The 12,888-nt window shown below is 47.4% G+C and overlaps 1 protein-coding gene across 2 annotated transcripts; it reads right to left on the bottom strand.

Annotated features, from left to right (window-relative positions):
• Positions 1 to 1,564: 1,564 nt before the first annotated feature.
• Positions 1,565 to 6,766, bottom strand: LOC112308377 (olfactory receptor 2A7-like). Of its 2 annotated transcripts, XM_053927364.1 has the most exons (3): positions 6,572 to 6,766; positions 3,382 to 4,336; positions 1,565 to 2,739 (listed from the first exon to the last, which is right to left on the bottom strand). In XM_053927364.1, exons 1-2 carry the CDS (start codon positions 6,682 to 6,684, stop codon positions 3,400 to 3,402), a joined length of 1,050 nt encoding a protein of 349 aa, XP_053783339.1. In that variant the 5' UTR covers positions 6,685 to 6,766; the 3' UTR covers positions 1,565 to 2,739; positions 3,382 to 3,399. The 2 variants fall into 2 exon arrangements, with proteins under 2 accessions (XP_053783339.1, XP_045054721.2); XM_045198786.2 differs by lacking the exon at positions 1,565 to 2,739 and having other exon boundaries at positions 3,232 to 4,336.
• Positions 6,767 to 12,888: the final 6,122 nt, after the last annotated feature.

Genomic DNA, 12,888 nt, shown 5'->3' with positions numbered 1-12,888 from the left:
GAACTGATTTGCAAAACGACCATGAATTCCTCTAAAAAGTTCTAAAGTTGATATAAATTAACCAGCAAAGTTTATATTGAGGCATTTCAATTTCGTATCTCAATACTCAAGTACGTTCTATTAAAAGAACTGACCAGCTTGCAGCAGACTCCCTTAGTCACTCCATTTCTGCTTCTCACGGCTAACACGGAGTTTGGGGTCCATCCCTACCCACAAGTCATGAGATTCAGGCTTCGTCTGAGGAAAGATCTCCCCCTTCCTCATGTTCCATGAGGGCATCAAGACCTATTTCTCTGGGACTTAACCCTTAGGGCAGACGCCTCTCCCTCGCCTCCTCAGGCCTCTGGGGCCCTGAGACCTCTCTGGGGCCCTCAGTTGACTACTCCGCCTTAGCCACCTCACTCACGTCACTTCACAGGCCTCTTGCTTCCTGACCCTAGGTTTCCTTTCACCCCTGGGGAGAGTATCTCCGGGTTACTAGGTGGCCACAGTGTGCATACATTGTACTGTGGGATAGTTAACACACCATGGAGTGAGATGCTCCACTTACCAATGAAAGGTAGAGTAAGCCATTACCAAGTTCTTCACATTTATTTTGAGATGGGAAAAGAGGGAGAAAGAGTGGGAGAGAAACATTGATGTAAGAGAAACATTGATTAGTTGCCTCTTGTACACACCCCAACCAGGGACCAAACCTACAACCCAGGCACCTACCTGACTAGGAACTGAACCCTTGACTTTCCCTTTGGGGATGACACAGAATTGTGCCACACCAATCAGGGCTTAAGTTCTTCACTTTCCTCTTCCTGGTAGTAGCTGACTTAGGTGCATGCTGTTTAAGGCCTCTCATAAGGGAATCCCATGAGGTAGAACAGTTCTCTGTTTCTAATATCACACAGTGAGCAGCCTCAGTAAGTCACCCTTGAACTTGCTTTTCCTACTCTTTTGCCACCGCTGTGCTTCCTCATTTATAATTCAATGTTGGTACATTAGCTTTTATATACCATTTTATTTTGGGAGGACTCAGGCTAATGAAACCACTGACGTTGCCAAAAGCAAGTGGTGGAGAGAACCCAGCCTAGGATGTAATGGCATTCTCTGGCAATTTGCAAAGGTGAAAATTCTGTTTCTCTGGTCCCGATGAAGTATAAGGGGAAAAAAAGAGAGGTAAGAAAAACAGGTGTTCAGAAGCATGCACACCCTGGCTTCCCCACTGTAGTCTGGAATGACAGAGACAGGTTTGTTAGATCTGACAAGAATGAACCTGAAAAGCGTATGAGTATTTCTCTACATCTCCCATCAGTGCCTCTGGGTGGACACCAACGTGCAGGTCACGTGCATACAACATCACGGCACAGGGAGGAGGAGAGACAAATGCTGCAGAGCTAAGTTGTCTAAACAGATATGCCTGGGCCAGCTCTCCTGGCTCCTTGCTGCCTCCATAGTTTCTGGAAGGAATTCAGATGGCTCTGCATGTCCCTGGTGGTGACGGTGGGGACAAAGATTGGAGAAGTAGGGTGACTGCTTGCACAGGGAATCACCATGGTGCCAGGGAAATAGCCTGGTACCTGAGGGGGTCACAGGGGTCCAACAAGGCCCGAGATCAGAAGGGGAGGCCCGGCCAAATCTCCCAGAGGCTCACAGCACCAGGGAAGGCATAATGAAGGCTGGGATGATACATCAAGGATGGACGTATAACTGATGCTGACTCGATGTACAAGAGAACCTGCGTCCCACAGCTGTGTGATCCAGGCTCAGAGACAACACAGGTCCTGGGACACTTCTTGAGAGGCCAGATCTCAGCAGGTCACAGCCACCCTCACCAAGGAACACAAGTCCACAGAGAGACAGACACATGGACCCCGACGGCATGCTGTGGGAAAGAGGCTCTTTAAACCAGGAGAGCAAGACTGAGAGCTTCCACAGAAACGTCTGCAAATTCACGTACTCCTGACGCACGTGAAGAGCTTCAGTTTCCCCACTGCCAAAGCTCCAGCGCTGCTACTTCAGAGTATAAGGTCATGATATACAGTAAATAAGTTTCTTATTCCTGGTTCAACTGTTCAGCACAAAAGAAAAAGAGACTTGTGACCCAGTAACATATTTACATATACAATATATTAGAGTAATGCCAACTTCTCTATTAGACTCTAAACCCACCCACATGTGGGTAGAAATGTCATACACAGTTGACCACTGAACAATGAAGGGGTTAGGGGAACCCACCTATATGCATGGGCTAGGGGAATTGATCCCCCATGCGTTCAAATATATGTGTACAAATTTGACTTCCTAAAAACTTAATTACTAACAGCTTAGTGTTGACCCAATGTTACTGATACATTATAGTCTCATATCATTGGTAAAACAGTCATCACAACAATTATACAGCCTGTTCTTTTTCGCTAGAATGTTCTAAGTTTTGGTCATTTCCCATAGGAGACAAGCGACTGAAACAATGACAGAAAATGTGTAATTCTTCCCAGGACTCTCACCCACATCCACTCTGCCTTCTACCTCTTGTCTGCACCATTCCAGATCCCCACCTACATTGCAAAGGCAGAGAGAGACACACAGCAGCAGAGAAAGCTCCCATGAGTCTGTGTGATTCAGCACGGCATCCTTCAGGGTCTCTGCTTGTTGTTAGTTCCATCAGAGTTACCCCCTTAATCCCCTTTCCCTTGAAGTCCTGGCGCATGCTCTTCCTAATTTATGTTGCTGATGCCTCAGGAAACATCACTGTCATAGACATACGCAGGGAAATAACCAAATATTTTAAATGTAGACCCAGTTTTTGAAGATGACAGTTGTTAAATTTAAAATATTTCAATAATTACTATGTAATCATTCTCAACTCCTATATTTTAAATATTCCTCCAATACCTTATTTTCTTCTATAAAATTTTTCTACAAATCCTGATTATGGAATATATACATTAATTTCCTCTATTCAGCATATCCCTCACAACCATATCACAAGTGTGTGCACCACGCAGAGACTGGAAGACGGGTTCCTTTTCTTGCGCAGCATCCTCGGAGGGAGGGAGCAGAATGGGCTTCATTGGGCAGTAGTCACAGGAAAAGTTCAATACATGAAAAGGATCCCCTAGGCAGGTGTGTCTAACCTTTTGACGTTTGTGGGCCTCACTGGAACAAATAGCCTTGTCTTAGGCAACATGATAAATACACAAACACTAAAAAAACTGATGAAGAAAAAAAAGGTTTTAAGTAAATGTATGATTTTGTGTTGGGCCCCATTCACAGCCATGCTGGGCTGAGTGCGGCCAATGGCCATGGATCAGGCACCCGTAGGAGCACGTGTCTGTACCCTGTGTACATATAGGGTGAGGTGAATCCTCAGGTCCATCTACGCTCACTTACTTTTTCTCTGTGAGGCTCTCATGAAGGTCTCTCCTTTCCCAGCCTCCTTCTCAGAGCAGCGCTCACTTCTCTGTTCCTCAGACTATAGATCAGGGGATTCAGCATGGGATTGAAAAGGCTGTGAAACAGGAGGAGGTATTTCTTCTGCTCCTGGGGGTTCCCATGTTGGGGTCCAACATACGTGATAATGGCTGTGCCATAAAAGAGCCCCACCACGCAGAGGTGGGAGGAGCAGGTGGAGAAAGCTTTCCGGCGCCCCTCCATGGACTGGATCTTCAGGACGGCACGTAGAATGTGACTGTAGGAGACCACAATTGCGGACAGTGGTCCCACCAGCACAGACACTGCCCCAGCCAAAACCATGACTTCATTAAAGTGCGTATCTGCACAGGCGAGTTTGAGAAGGGCTAGAATCTCACAGAAAAAGTGATTCACTTTCTGGGGCCCACAGAAGGGCAATGGTAAGAGCAACACCAGATGTACTAGGGCCAGGAGGATCCCCAGTGTCCAGGAAGTCACTGCCAGGGTGATACAGACTCTCCAGCTCATGATGGTGGAATACTGAAGGGGACGGCAGATGGCCACGTACCGATCATAGGACATCACCACCAGGAGAAGACATTCGGTGTGAGCAAAAGTCAAGAAGAGAAAGGTCTGTGTCATGCAGCCAGCAAAGGAGATGGGCTGGGCTGGGCTCAGGAGGTTGACCAGCATCTGGGGCACCGTGTTGCAGGCATAGGCTATGTCCACAGTGGCCAGGTGGGAGAGGAAGAAGTACATGGGGGTGTGCAGCCGGGAGTCCAGGGAGATGAGCCCCAGGATGACCCCGTTGCCCAGCAGGGTGAAGGCGTACAACAGGGAGAAGAGCCCAAACAGGAGCACCTGCATCCTTGGGCTCAGCGGGAATCCCAGCAGGAGGAACTCTGTGACAGAAGTCTGGTTGCCCCCCATCTTCCTGGGAACGAGACAAGGGAGCTAGCTCACCGTGTCTGAGGGCCGAGGGACGCATTTACCATGGTAGACCTGTGTGTGTCCCCGTTTCTGCCCACAAACACATCTTCAGTGACACGTTTGTCCTGTTAGACAGCTACTAACTGAACACCATGCATAGCAAATGACACAGAAGGATTTTTTTCATCCTGATAAATTAAACGCCAGTGTTCTATTACAGTGTTCAGTAAATCTTACCTTCATTTCCAAACTTCCACCACAGTTCAAAACACATTAAAACGCCTCCTGCCTCCCTAACAGTGGACACACCCCTCAGTCAGCACAACTGCTTCAGAGCCATGCCCGGGAGGGGTCTCGACCTTAAGGTCACACACAGCCAGCATGTGGAGGGGCTGTGGGCCTGTGTCTGCACCTACTCGGGAGGGTGGGAAGGAGGACCAGGAGACTCTGGGACATCCTCCTATCTGGGATCTCACAGATTTGTGCCTTCATTAGATGATTTATTTGCTAGCCTTGTAATTTTTACTGGCTGCAGCATCTTGAATTAAGTTGAAAGAATGGCAGGCAGACGGCCACAACTTTAGCTGGAGTTAAGGGAGAGAACTTTGTCTTTTGACTTTTGTACTCACAGAAGTTCTACTCTGATTGTGCTGTTTCACGACCGGATACTGCCCCTCACACACTGATCCCTGTATGAATATTCATACTCTATGTTTCTATGTGCAGATAAAGTATATGGTATGTATATAGTTACACACACACACATGTATGCACACGCATGCACTTTTATCATTATTACATGGAAGACTAGTTGCTATTTTCTATATTATTTTCTACTCTACCTCACTAGTAAAATGCTGGTTGAGTGATTTCTTGATGGGTCAAGGCCTGGGATTTAAAACTAATAATCAATATCCAAGGCTAGAGCTAACGCTCTAACTACATACTCATATCCTTAGAACCTTTAACACAGTTTGTTAACTCTAAGATGAAAATATTATTCATCCTGAATCTTTACTTTCTGTGGTTCATCACTCTTTAGGAAAGCACTTCTACCAGGGTGGGCATTCCGAGGTTGACTTGTAATTATTAAACCATTGCTTCTCTTTCCTTGTCTGTCTGTCTCCATACCCTTCTTCTGTCCAGCATCCATCTCAATTTCACTAAAATAAGAATGTCACAAAAATTCATAATTGTGTTCCTATATCAAATGTCCATTGAAATTTCCTATAAGTTAATATTTGCAAGTGGTTGAAAGCAAAACTGTGAAGGTTTTACCCTGTTTCAAAGGAAGAATCAGAGTTCACAGCAGAAACACTGGGAAATTATTTTATCTTATCCATATAAGGACGTTATAACAGTTGGAATCACCCCCGTGAAGAAAGCTGGTTGTTTCAGTAGGACCGAGCTTTCCTTCACTGAATGCTTTAACTCGGAGAATTGGATTCCCAGGCTATGGGAGAAGTCGAGCAAGAAAAGTGCTCAGGTCTCTTCCAACTACAGGATTCATTGGCCCTAAATGTATATGAAAGTGTTAGTCATTTTCATTTCAGCTTTGTTGCCACATTTGCGGTGAAAGAAGACAGCAGTGCTATTTCTAAACTGTCCTATGATGAAGGACACAATAAACTAAACTAGAAGGACCAGTGAGTGTCATCTCATCTTCCTCCTATCTGTGGCTAGTAGCTAAGACACAAAACAAAAAATCCACAGATTATTACTAAACACTTTCGATGTTCGGCCACATGTAATGGCTGAGACCACACAAGACAACTCCTATGTGCTGGTGTACGTAACCTACTTGGGGTGACAAGTCTGTTAAAAAACTCAAAAGATGATAATTCTCATATAACTCACCAAATGGAAGTTCACTCTCACAAATAAAACCTTCAGGACACTCTTCTGTAACAAACTTGTTTTGTGGCCAATTTGGTCCATTACTTGGTGAAAATACGACTTAACTTCATGGGACAATGGACAGACTTTCAGGCAAATCTCTCAAACAGCTAATGTATCTTATCATTTAAACAAGTATTTCCACTAAATATATCAATGTAAGTGATCCATATCAGCTGTATCTGAGGGAGATGGTCACTTAAATGATCCTATCAGCTCAGTCTATAATTAGCGACCCCTGGCACTGACAGACAGTCACAATTCCACTCTGCACTGGGATTTCTCAGCACAGCCTGTCTGAAACTGAAGAGTGAACAAACACTGGACTACATAAGAAACTCACCACAGCCTCACAGCCAGAAACGAAAAGACCAGCTGAATGTGACTTGGGTCGAGCAAAAACACACTAATGAAGAGAAGAGTATCTGTGACTAGGTGTGGAAACGGCCGTCTCATAAGGATCTCTCAGGAGAACAGGTGTCCAACCAAGAAGAGATGACTTATTCTCTGCTCAACTCCACCACCTCTCAGGATACTTGTGAGTGTTTGCTGTAGGGAGGGATAAAGTCCCGCCAGGCACACTGCCATCAGCTCCCTTGGAGGGGAAAGGGGCTCTCCAGGGACTAATCTCTCATGTTCTCCACAGGGACGCTTGTGGCAAGACCGTGGTGTTGGGGATTCCCTCACTCCCTGCGGGGTGCATGTTCATCCATTTAGAGTTCTAGAATGATTTCTGGGATTCCTTAAACATGGCAACAACCCCACCTAGCATGCACTATGGCTCAAGAACTCAATTACCCCACCAGCTAACTCTCAAATAGAGTAACGGGTACGCAGGGCAGCTGGGGCCCATAGGTTTTTCCCGTTCTCTAGTCTAGGCTGAGTTTTATCTCACACTGGCTGGAACATGCATCCTCTGTGTTTCTTTTCTTTGAATCAGATGGGAACGAACAGGGAAGAGAAACTGTGCTGGTGTTGAACGAGAGTAGAGAGACATTCAGACAACACAATGGTTACAAGGGCACTGGGCCACCACAACAGTAAATACATGGCTCTTGGATGAACACGCAGAACCAAATGAAGCTGCCATACCTAGGGTTCAAGGGTACAGAGGCTGGCTGATTAGAATCCAGAAGGTCAGAGGAGTCGGGGTTTAGACTTAACCCTGTGAGGAGAAGGGGCTCCCCATTGGCACTGTGGCCCCAGGGGAAATACCGAGGCTGGCTCTGGGACACTGAGCACCTAAGGCTGGGCCTGGGGCCTCTGCTGCCACTGCCAAGAGCTGTTGGGGCAAGGCTGACAAGAGCAGTGGGCAGACAGGAAGGGTCAAGGTGCTCTTCCCTGCTGAAGGCTCCCCATCTGCTTTAGAGTCCCCTACATAAACTACATAAGGAATTGGAAGACACTGAAATCAATAATCCGCCCTGGCTGGTGTGCTAAGTAGGTTGCATTGTCGTCCTATAAATCGAAAGTTTGGGGATTCAATTCCTGGTCAGGATGCCATATATACCTAGCTTGAGGGTTTGTCCCAGTCGGCACGCATACAGGAGGCAACCAATGGATGTTTCTCACATTTATATTTCTTTCGCTCTTTCCCCCCAGCCCCCTCTCTCTAAAAATTCAATAGGCATGCCCTTGGGTAGGAGAAAAAAGAAAAATCAGTTGTCCAAATGTCCCAATTTGGTTAAGAAAAATTGTAAGCTGGATACCAGATACTGGGGTCTCAAGTTCATCAATAAAGAACAGGCTCCACATCACTCATACTGACAGTTCAGTAAGGGACACACACAGGAATTCCTTTAAACACACTAGCTGGAAGAAGAGGTTAGATGTGATGGGCATAGAGGTGTGCCGATGCCCTACCTGGCAGCGAACGTGCTCGCCAGTCACAGGCATCACTGTGTTCCACAGGGGGCCCTCTATGGACCAGTCCAGGTCACACTGCCAGCGCACAGAGAGGCGAGGGGAACTTGTGCTCCTTGCTAATGGCTGACAACCAGAGGCAAGGAGGGCCTGGCAGTGACAGCGACTCAGTAAAAGCAAACATTGACTACCTTCTGGTGTGAGCACACATAAAACAGACTGACAATGGGACCTTCTCATGGACTGGGTAAGACGGCTGAGTGAGACGTTCCGTGTTTAGTGCTGTCGATGTGTGTGCACAGCACTGGGTAAGGGGTCAGCAAGCACGTCAGCTGTTATTAGGAAAGCCCATCTGACCTGCATGTTCAGTGAGCTCTGCTGCCCACAGGAGGTAAGCAGGACTGGGTGGCTTTTAAAAGGATCTTTTATGCCATAGTATTTAAAATAAAGACAGAGATGAAATTCAAGGGTATTTCTTACATCTTACAAACTTCAGCAGCTAAATTTATTTCCATTTTTAAAATTTTCATGTATACCGTAATTGAAGCATAGTTGGTGTAGAAGCTCGTACTGGTTCGATTATTTCAGGTGTAAACACAGTGAGCTGACATCTCCAAACCTCCCTACAGCATGAAAGACAATTTTCATAAGTTACAATCAGTCATCATGCTACCACCCTGTCGTAGACTTCTCTATTTAGTGCATATATGTGTCCATAATTGCAGCTAAATAGCATTTGCAACTATTGGTTCACGTTTTCCCTTTAAATGTTATAATAACTCTTTCCTATGTATCTGTAAAATCTATGCAGTCATCATTTTAATGACAGTATAAACAGCTCAATGAGTTAATGTGGAATAATTTGATCAACTTATCCTTTTGTTAAAATTTTGTTTACAAATTTCATACTAAAGATAATTTTAGTGGAAAAAGAGAGTTGCACTGAGTAATCAGTACTCCCCAAGTGAAGGGCACACACTTACCCTTCTGATCAAGTCTCCTGGTCACTCTCAGTGTGAGACCCAGAAAGACTCTGGAAGCAAGTGGCCAGCCTCCCCTCAAAGCCGGCTGGAAGGCACAGTTTATGGTAACATCCTCACAGGCCACTGAAGTCTGTGGGACGCATCCCCGACCACTGTGTTTGAAAAGTAGAAGGAATCGGTAAAAGTCAACCTGCCACCAAGGCAGAAGAGCCAGCTACACTCTCCAGTCCCTACAGCGTCTGGTAAAGGTCCCGTGTCAGGATAAGACACTCTCAGGGGGGAAATGATTCAATCTGGACCAACCAGGATGACTGTGCTGGTGGAAAGACAATGGAGAACATGTCAACAGTCTTTACGTCCACAAAATTCACAGCTCAGCACTTAACAGTTCCCCGGGCCCATGCACAGCCCGAGTTGTTTCTCTGACACCCAATGCCCAGCTCTGCCCTTTGCTAGCTACTCGCCCAGCAATTTGCCCCCAAGGTTGTAAACAGTGAGCTAGGCTCGTACACCAAGGAGGTAAAATAAAAGGCAGCTACCTATTTAGCGCCCGCATTTGGACCCAATGACCTCAAAAGATGAAGCAGCTGAAGGTCCGGGCAGAGTCCTGCTTTCTGTGAGCCCCTGTGGGATTCAGACCCTCTCTTTTGTTCCTAATTCAAAATGGGCAGAAACCTCAGAAAAGGGGGTTTTAGTCTCTAATGGGCTCGACCTAGTTGGCAACCCTCAGTCCTCACTGGAGGGCAGGCTGTGACGTGCAATGCATGCCCCCCCCACCCCACCCCCGCACCAGTATGGAGACAGAGCAACTCTCTTCTCCTGCTTCTGCTCTTGCCCCTGCAGGATGGCACAGCCACAGACAGCCACAGAGCACTCCTCTGAGATGACGTCACTATAGAACCCGGATACTCAGCACTATTTGAATCTTGCACATCCCAGCAAGATTCAAATGGGTCTCCAAACCTGGTCCAGGTGAACCCGTAAGGAGCAGAGTCTAAATGACAGCTCAAGGTGTGCAGATGCTGTAGACAGCTGGTTATGGAGGCAGCAGGGGGTGGCCCGGGGACCCCAAAGTAAGGTCATGGTGTCCCCATGGGGCTTATTAGAACCTGCCTGAGGGAGGGTTTTCCAGGGCACAAAGCATTGGAGGTACCCTTTCATCTCTGTCCTGAAGTGGGGGGATTCAGAATCCAGTCCCTCCGGGAGGGGAGGAAGGGACTGTCTCCAAGGCAGCTTCCCCTCCAAGCTTCGTGCCTCTTCTGGGACTGGGAAAGGATTTGCTACCTGAGACTTTGTATTTGTCCTCTGCTGCACTCTCACACTGAACGTAATGGAGTCAAAACGTTATTTTGGAAATCTCGTGTCAATAAAGCATGCAGGTTACAACTAATTCACTCATTACAGTGTGATTCCCAACTTGCTGGGATTATGGCCTGAACTTGGGAAAACGGAGCGCAGTTAATCAAGTTTGGGGACACGTCCACCCGTGCTCTAACTCCACATATCCACGGCAACAAGACACACGTTTAGAAACACCAAGACTGGCTTCTGATCGTATGAAAAGCCTGGTGCGTACTGGGAAACCCATCAACATTAGCACTGATCTTCTTCCCTGTTTGTCTGATGTTACAGGTGATCTTCAGAAAATCAGAAAACTGACATATAGGTGACTAAATTAGTAGCCAACTGACCCTGTGAAATCAGTAGTTTAGGACATAATTTTCCAAGATTTTCATCAGCTGACTATCAATTATAAAAAATATTAGAACAAAGACATTAAAAAATTAAATATAAATGCTTATGGTACCAAACAAACGTTAACCTAGGGAAATGCATCATTTCCAAGTGACATGTTTTCTACAGCATAATCAAAGTGCCATTTCTTTTCTTATGGACCACTTCTAAAGGTGGACACAGTAAAACATACACATGTACAAAACAAATATACACAAAGGACAACGACATTCACAACACAGTCGGCTGTTAACTGCAACAAACATGTTCTCGGGTTCGAACGTTATCTGTCAGCATCGGGCACTTCCTGCAATCACAGCTCTCACTTCAACCTGCATTTATAGCTCCTATGGTTCCAGCGAGGTCCTGCAGAATTCGATTATACTTTCTATTTGAAAGTAGAATGAGTGAAAATCAACACACTGACCATTTAAACAACTGCCAAACTAAATTACCTGAAAATTGGTTTTCAAATTGTTGGCTTTTCACTGATGTGGTAAATATAATCCAACTCAAGGATGAATTTGCAGAAAGTCATAGCTTTCATCTAATTGTAAAATAATTGTAAATTGTTAGTAATTGTATTTATGGAGTGATTGTGTATTAAGAGGTCAAAAGTCCCATGTTTTATCTGGAGTCTTGAAAAATGAGAAAAGCAGCCAAAGTTGTTAGAGCTCATTGAGCACGTCCAGCTGGGTTCTGATTAGGAGAACTGTGATTCATGGGGGTTATTCTTCTCTTGTTCGGAAAAGCTGCCCTTCCATATTGTTCAATTCCATTCTGTCCGGTTCTGGGTCCCTTGAGCCACGCTTTCATTTTTCATACATTTCTCAGATTTTTGAGGCGCGCCCTGGGGCATCGTGGATGCCGGGAGTGTCCCGCTCCTGAAGGCGGAGTCTGGCACCCGGGGGCTACGATGCTGAGAAGCGCAGAAAAGACCTACCTGCCCTGAAGCGAAGTCCGAGGGCACAGCACCGGGTCGCCTCTACTCGCCGAGTCGCTCCCCCGGCCCCTTCACACCTGCCCGGCGTCGCTGGCGGCCGCGGAGCAGGCGGCCCTGGCGCGGGGAGGGGGCTCCTGCACCGGCTCCGAGCGCGCCGTGGCCTCAGGGACCGGGGAGGCGCCCAGGGGCCCAGAGCCAGTGCTGGAGACGGATCCCCGAGGGGCGGCACAGCCCCCGCGTCGCGGGCCTTCGAGCACTGAACACCTGTCCGCGCGCAGTTGTCCCACAAGGTGGGAAGCCCTGGGCCCTCGGCTGCCGTTGAGGTCCCGCCCCCTGCCCTTTGACCTCTCTTCCTGCTGGACTTGCTCACGCGCACCTTGCTCCAAGTTACCTCCTAGTGGGCTGGGGCCCGAGAGGAGCCTGCAGGAAGGAGGGGCTCCACCTGTGCCCTGCTCTCTTCTCACGTGTTTGGCCCACCACCAGGCCCTCTCCACAGACAACTTGCTCTGTCAGCTTCGTCTCTCACGCCACTGCTGCCATTTCCCACCCAGTGGCCTTGCCCAGTGGTTTTCCCTTTCAGCTGCAATGAAGACTCTGCTGGGCTGGGACCACCCCTCCGCTCCTGCACCTGCCCTGGGCCCTGATCACAGGATGTTCCATCAGGATTGGGAACCTTTACCATCTGGCCGTCACATGCAGCCCAGGAGGCAGGGTCCTCCACCAAAGGCCATGGGGACTCCTCTGGGGATCCTCCAGTCAGTGACCTGGAAAAACCCTCCAAAGAAGCCCGTGCCCTCTGCTCCTAATTCCATGATGTGTGGACACCTGAGAACCATCCCCATCCCTCCTCCAGGGCACATATTTTCTCTCCTGCGTTCACCACCTGGGCAGGTAAGTCAAGGCTATGAAACCAGGACCATCCAGAGCTACTCACTTTCTTTCCCAAAGGAGATGAAGGGGGAGGTCCCAGAGGAGCCCCCAAAGAACCAAGAGAATCACACAGAGACCAACAAAGACTCAATCAGAACAGCTCCCTTAGCAGTTTGGATCTATTACCGACATCTAGGTCCCTGGAGACCAATGGCATCCCCAGTTCCCATAAGCAGTCCTGGGCCCCTGGACCTACATCCCAAGCAC

The sequence above is a fragment of the Desmodus rotundus genome, chromosome 6 (genome assembly GCF_022682495.2).
Source record: "Desmodus rotundus isolate HL8 chromosome 6, HLdesRot8A.1, whole genome shotgun sequence".
Classification (NCBI taxonomy): domain Eukaryota; kingdom Metazoa; phylum Chordata; class Mammalia; order Chiroptera; family Phyllostomidae; genus Desmodus; species Desmodus rotundus.
The sequence above is the reverse complement of the archived record's forward strand: the minus strand, read 5'-3'. Positions and strand labels throughout refer to the sequence as shown.

Bases quoted from the DNA above. Each gene is read 5' to 3' on its own strand.
- LOC112308377 (XM_053927364.1), bottom strand. From the start codon at position 6,684: ATGAGACGGCCGTTTCCACACCTAGTCACAGATACTCTTCTCTTCATT. The intron at 4,337-6,571 runs GTGAGTTTCTTA...TCTCGTTCCCAG, and splicing joins TTTCTGGCTGTGAGGCTGTG to GAAGATGGGGGGCAACCAGA.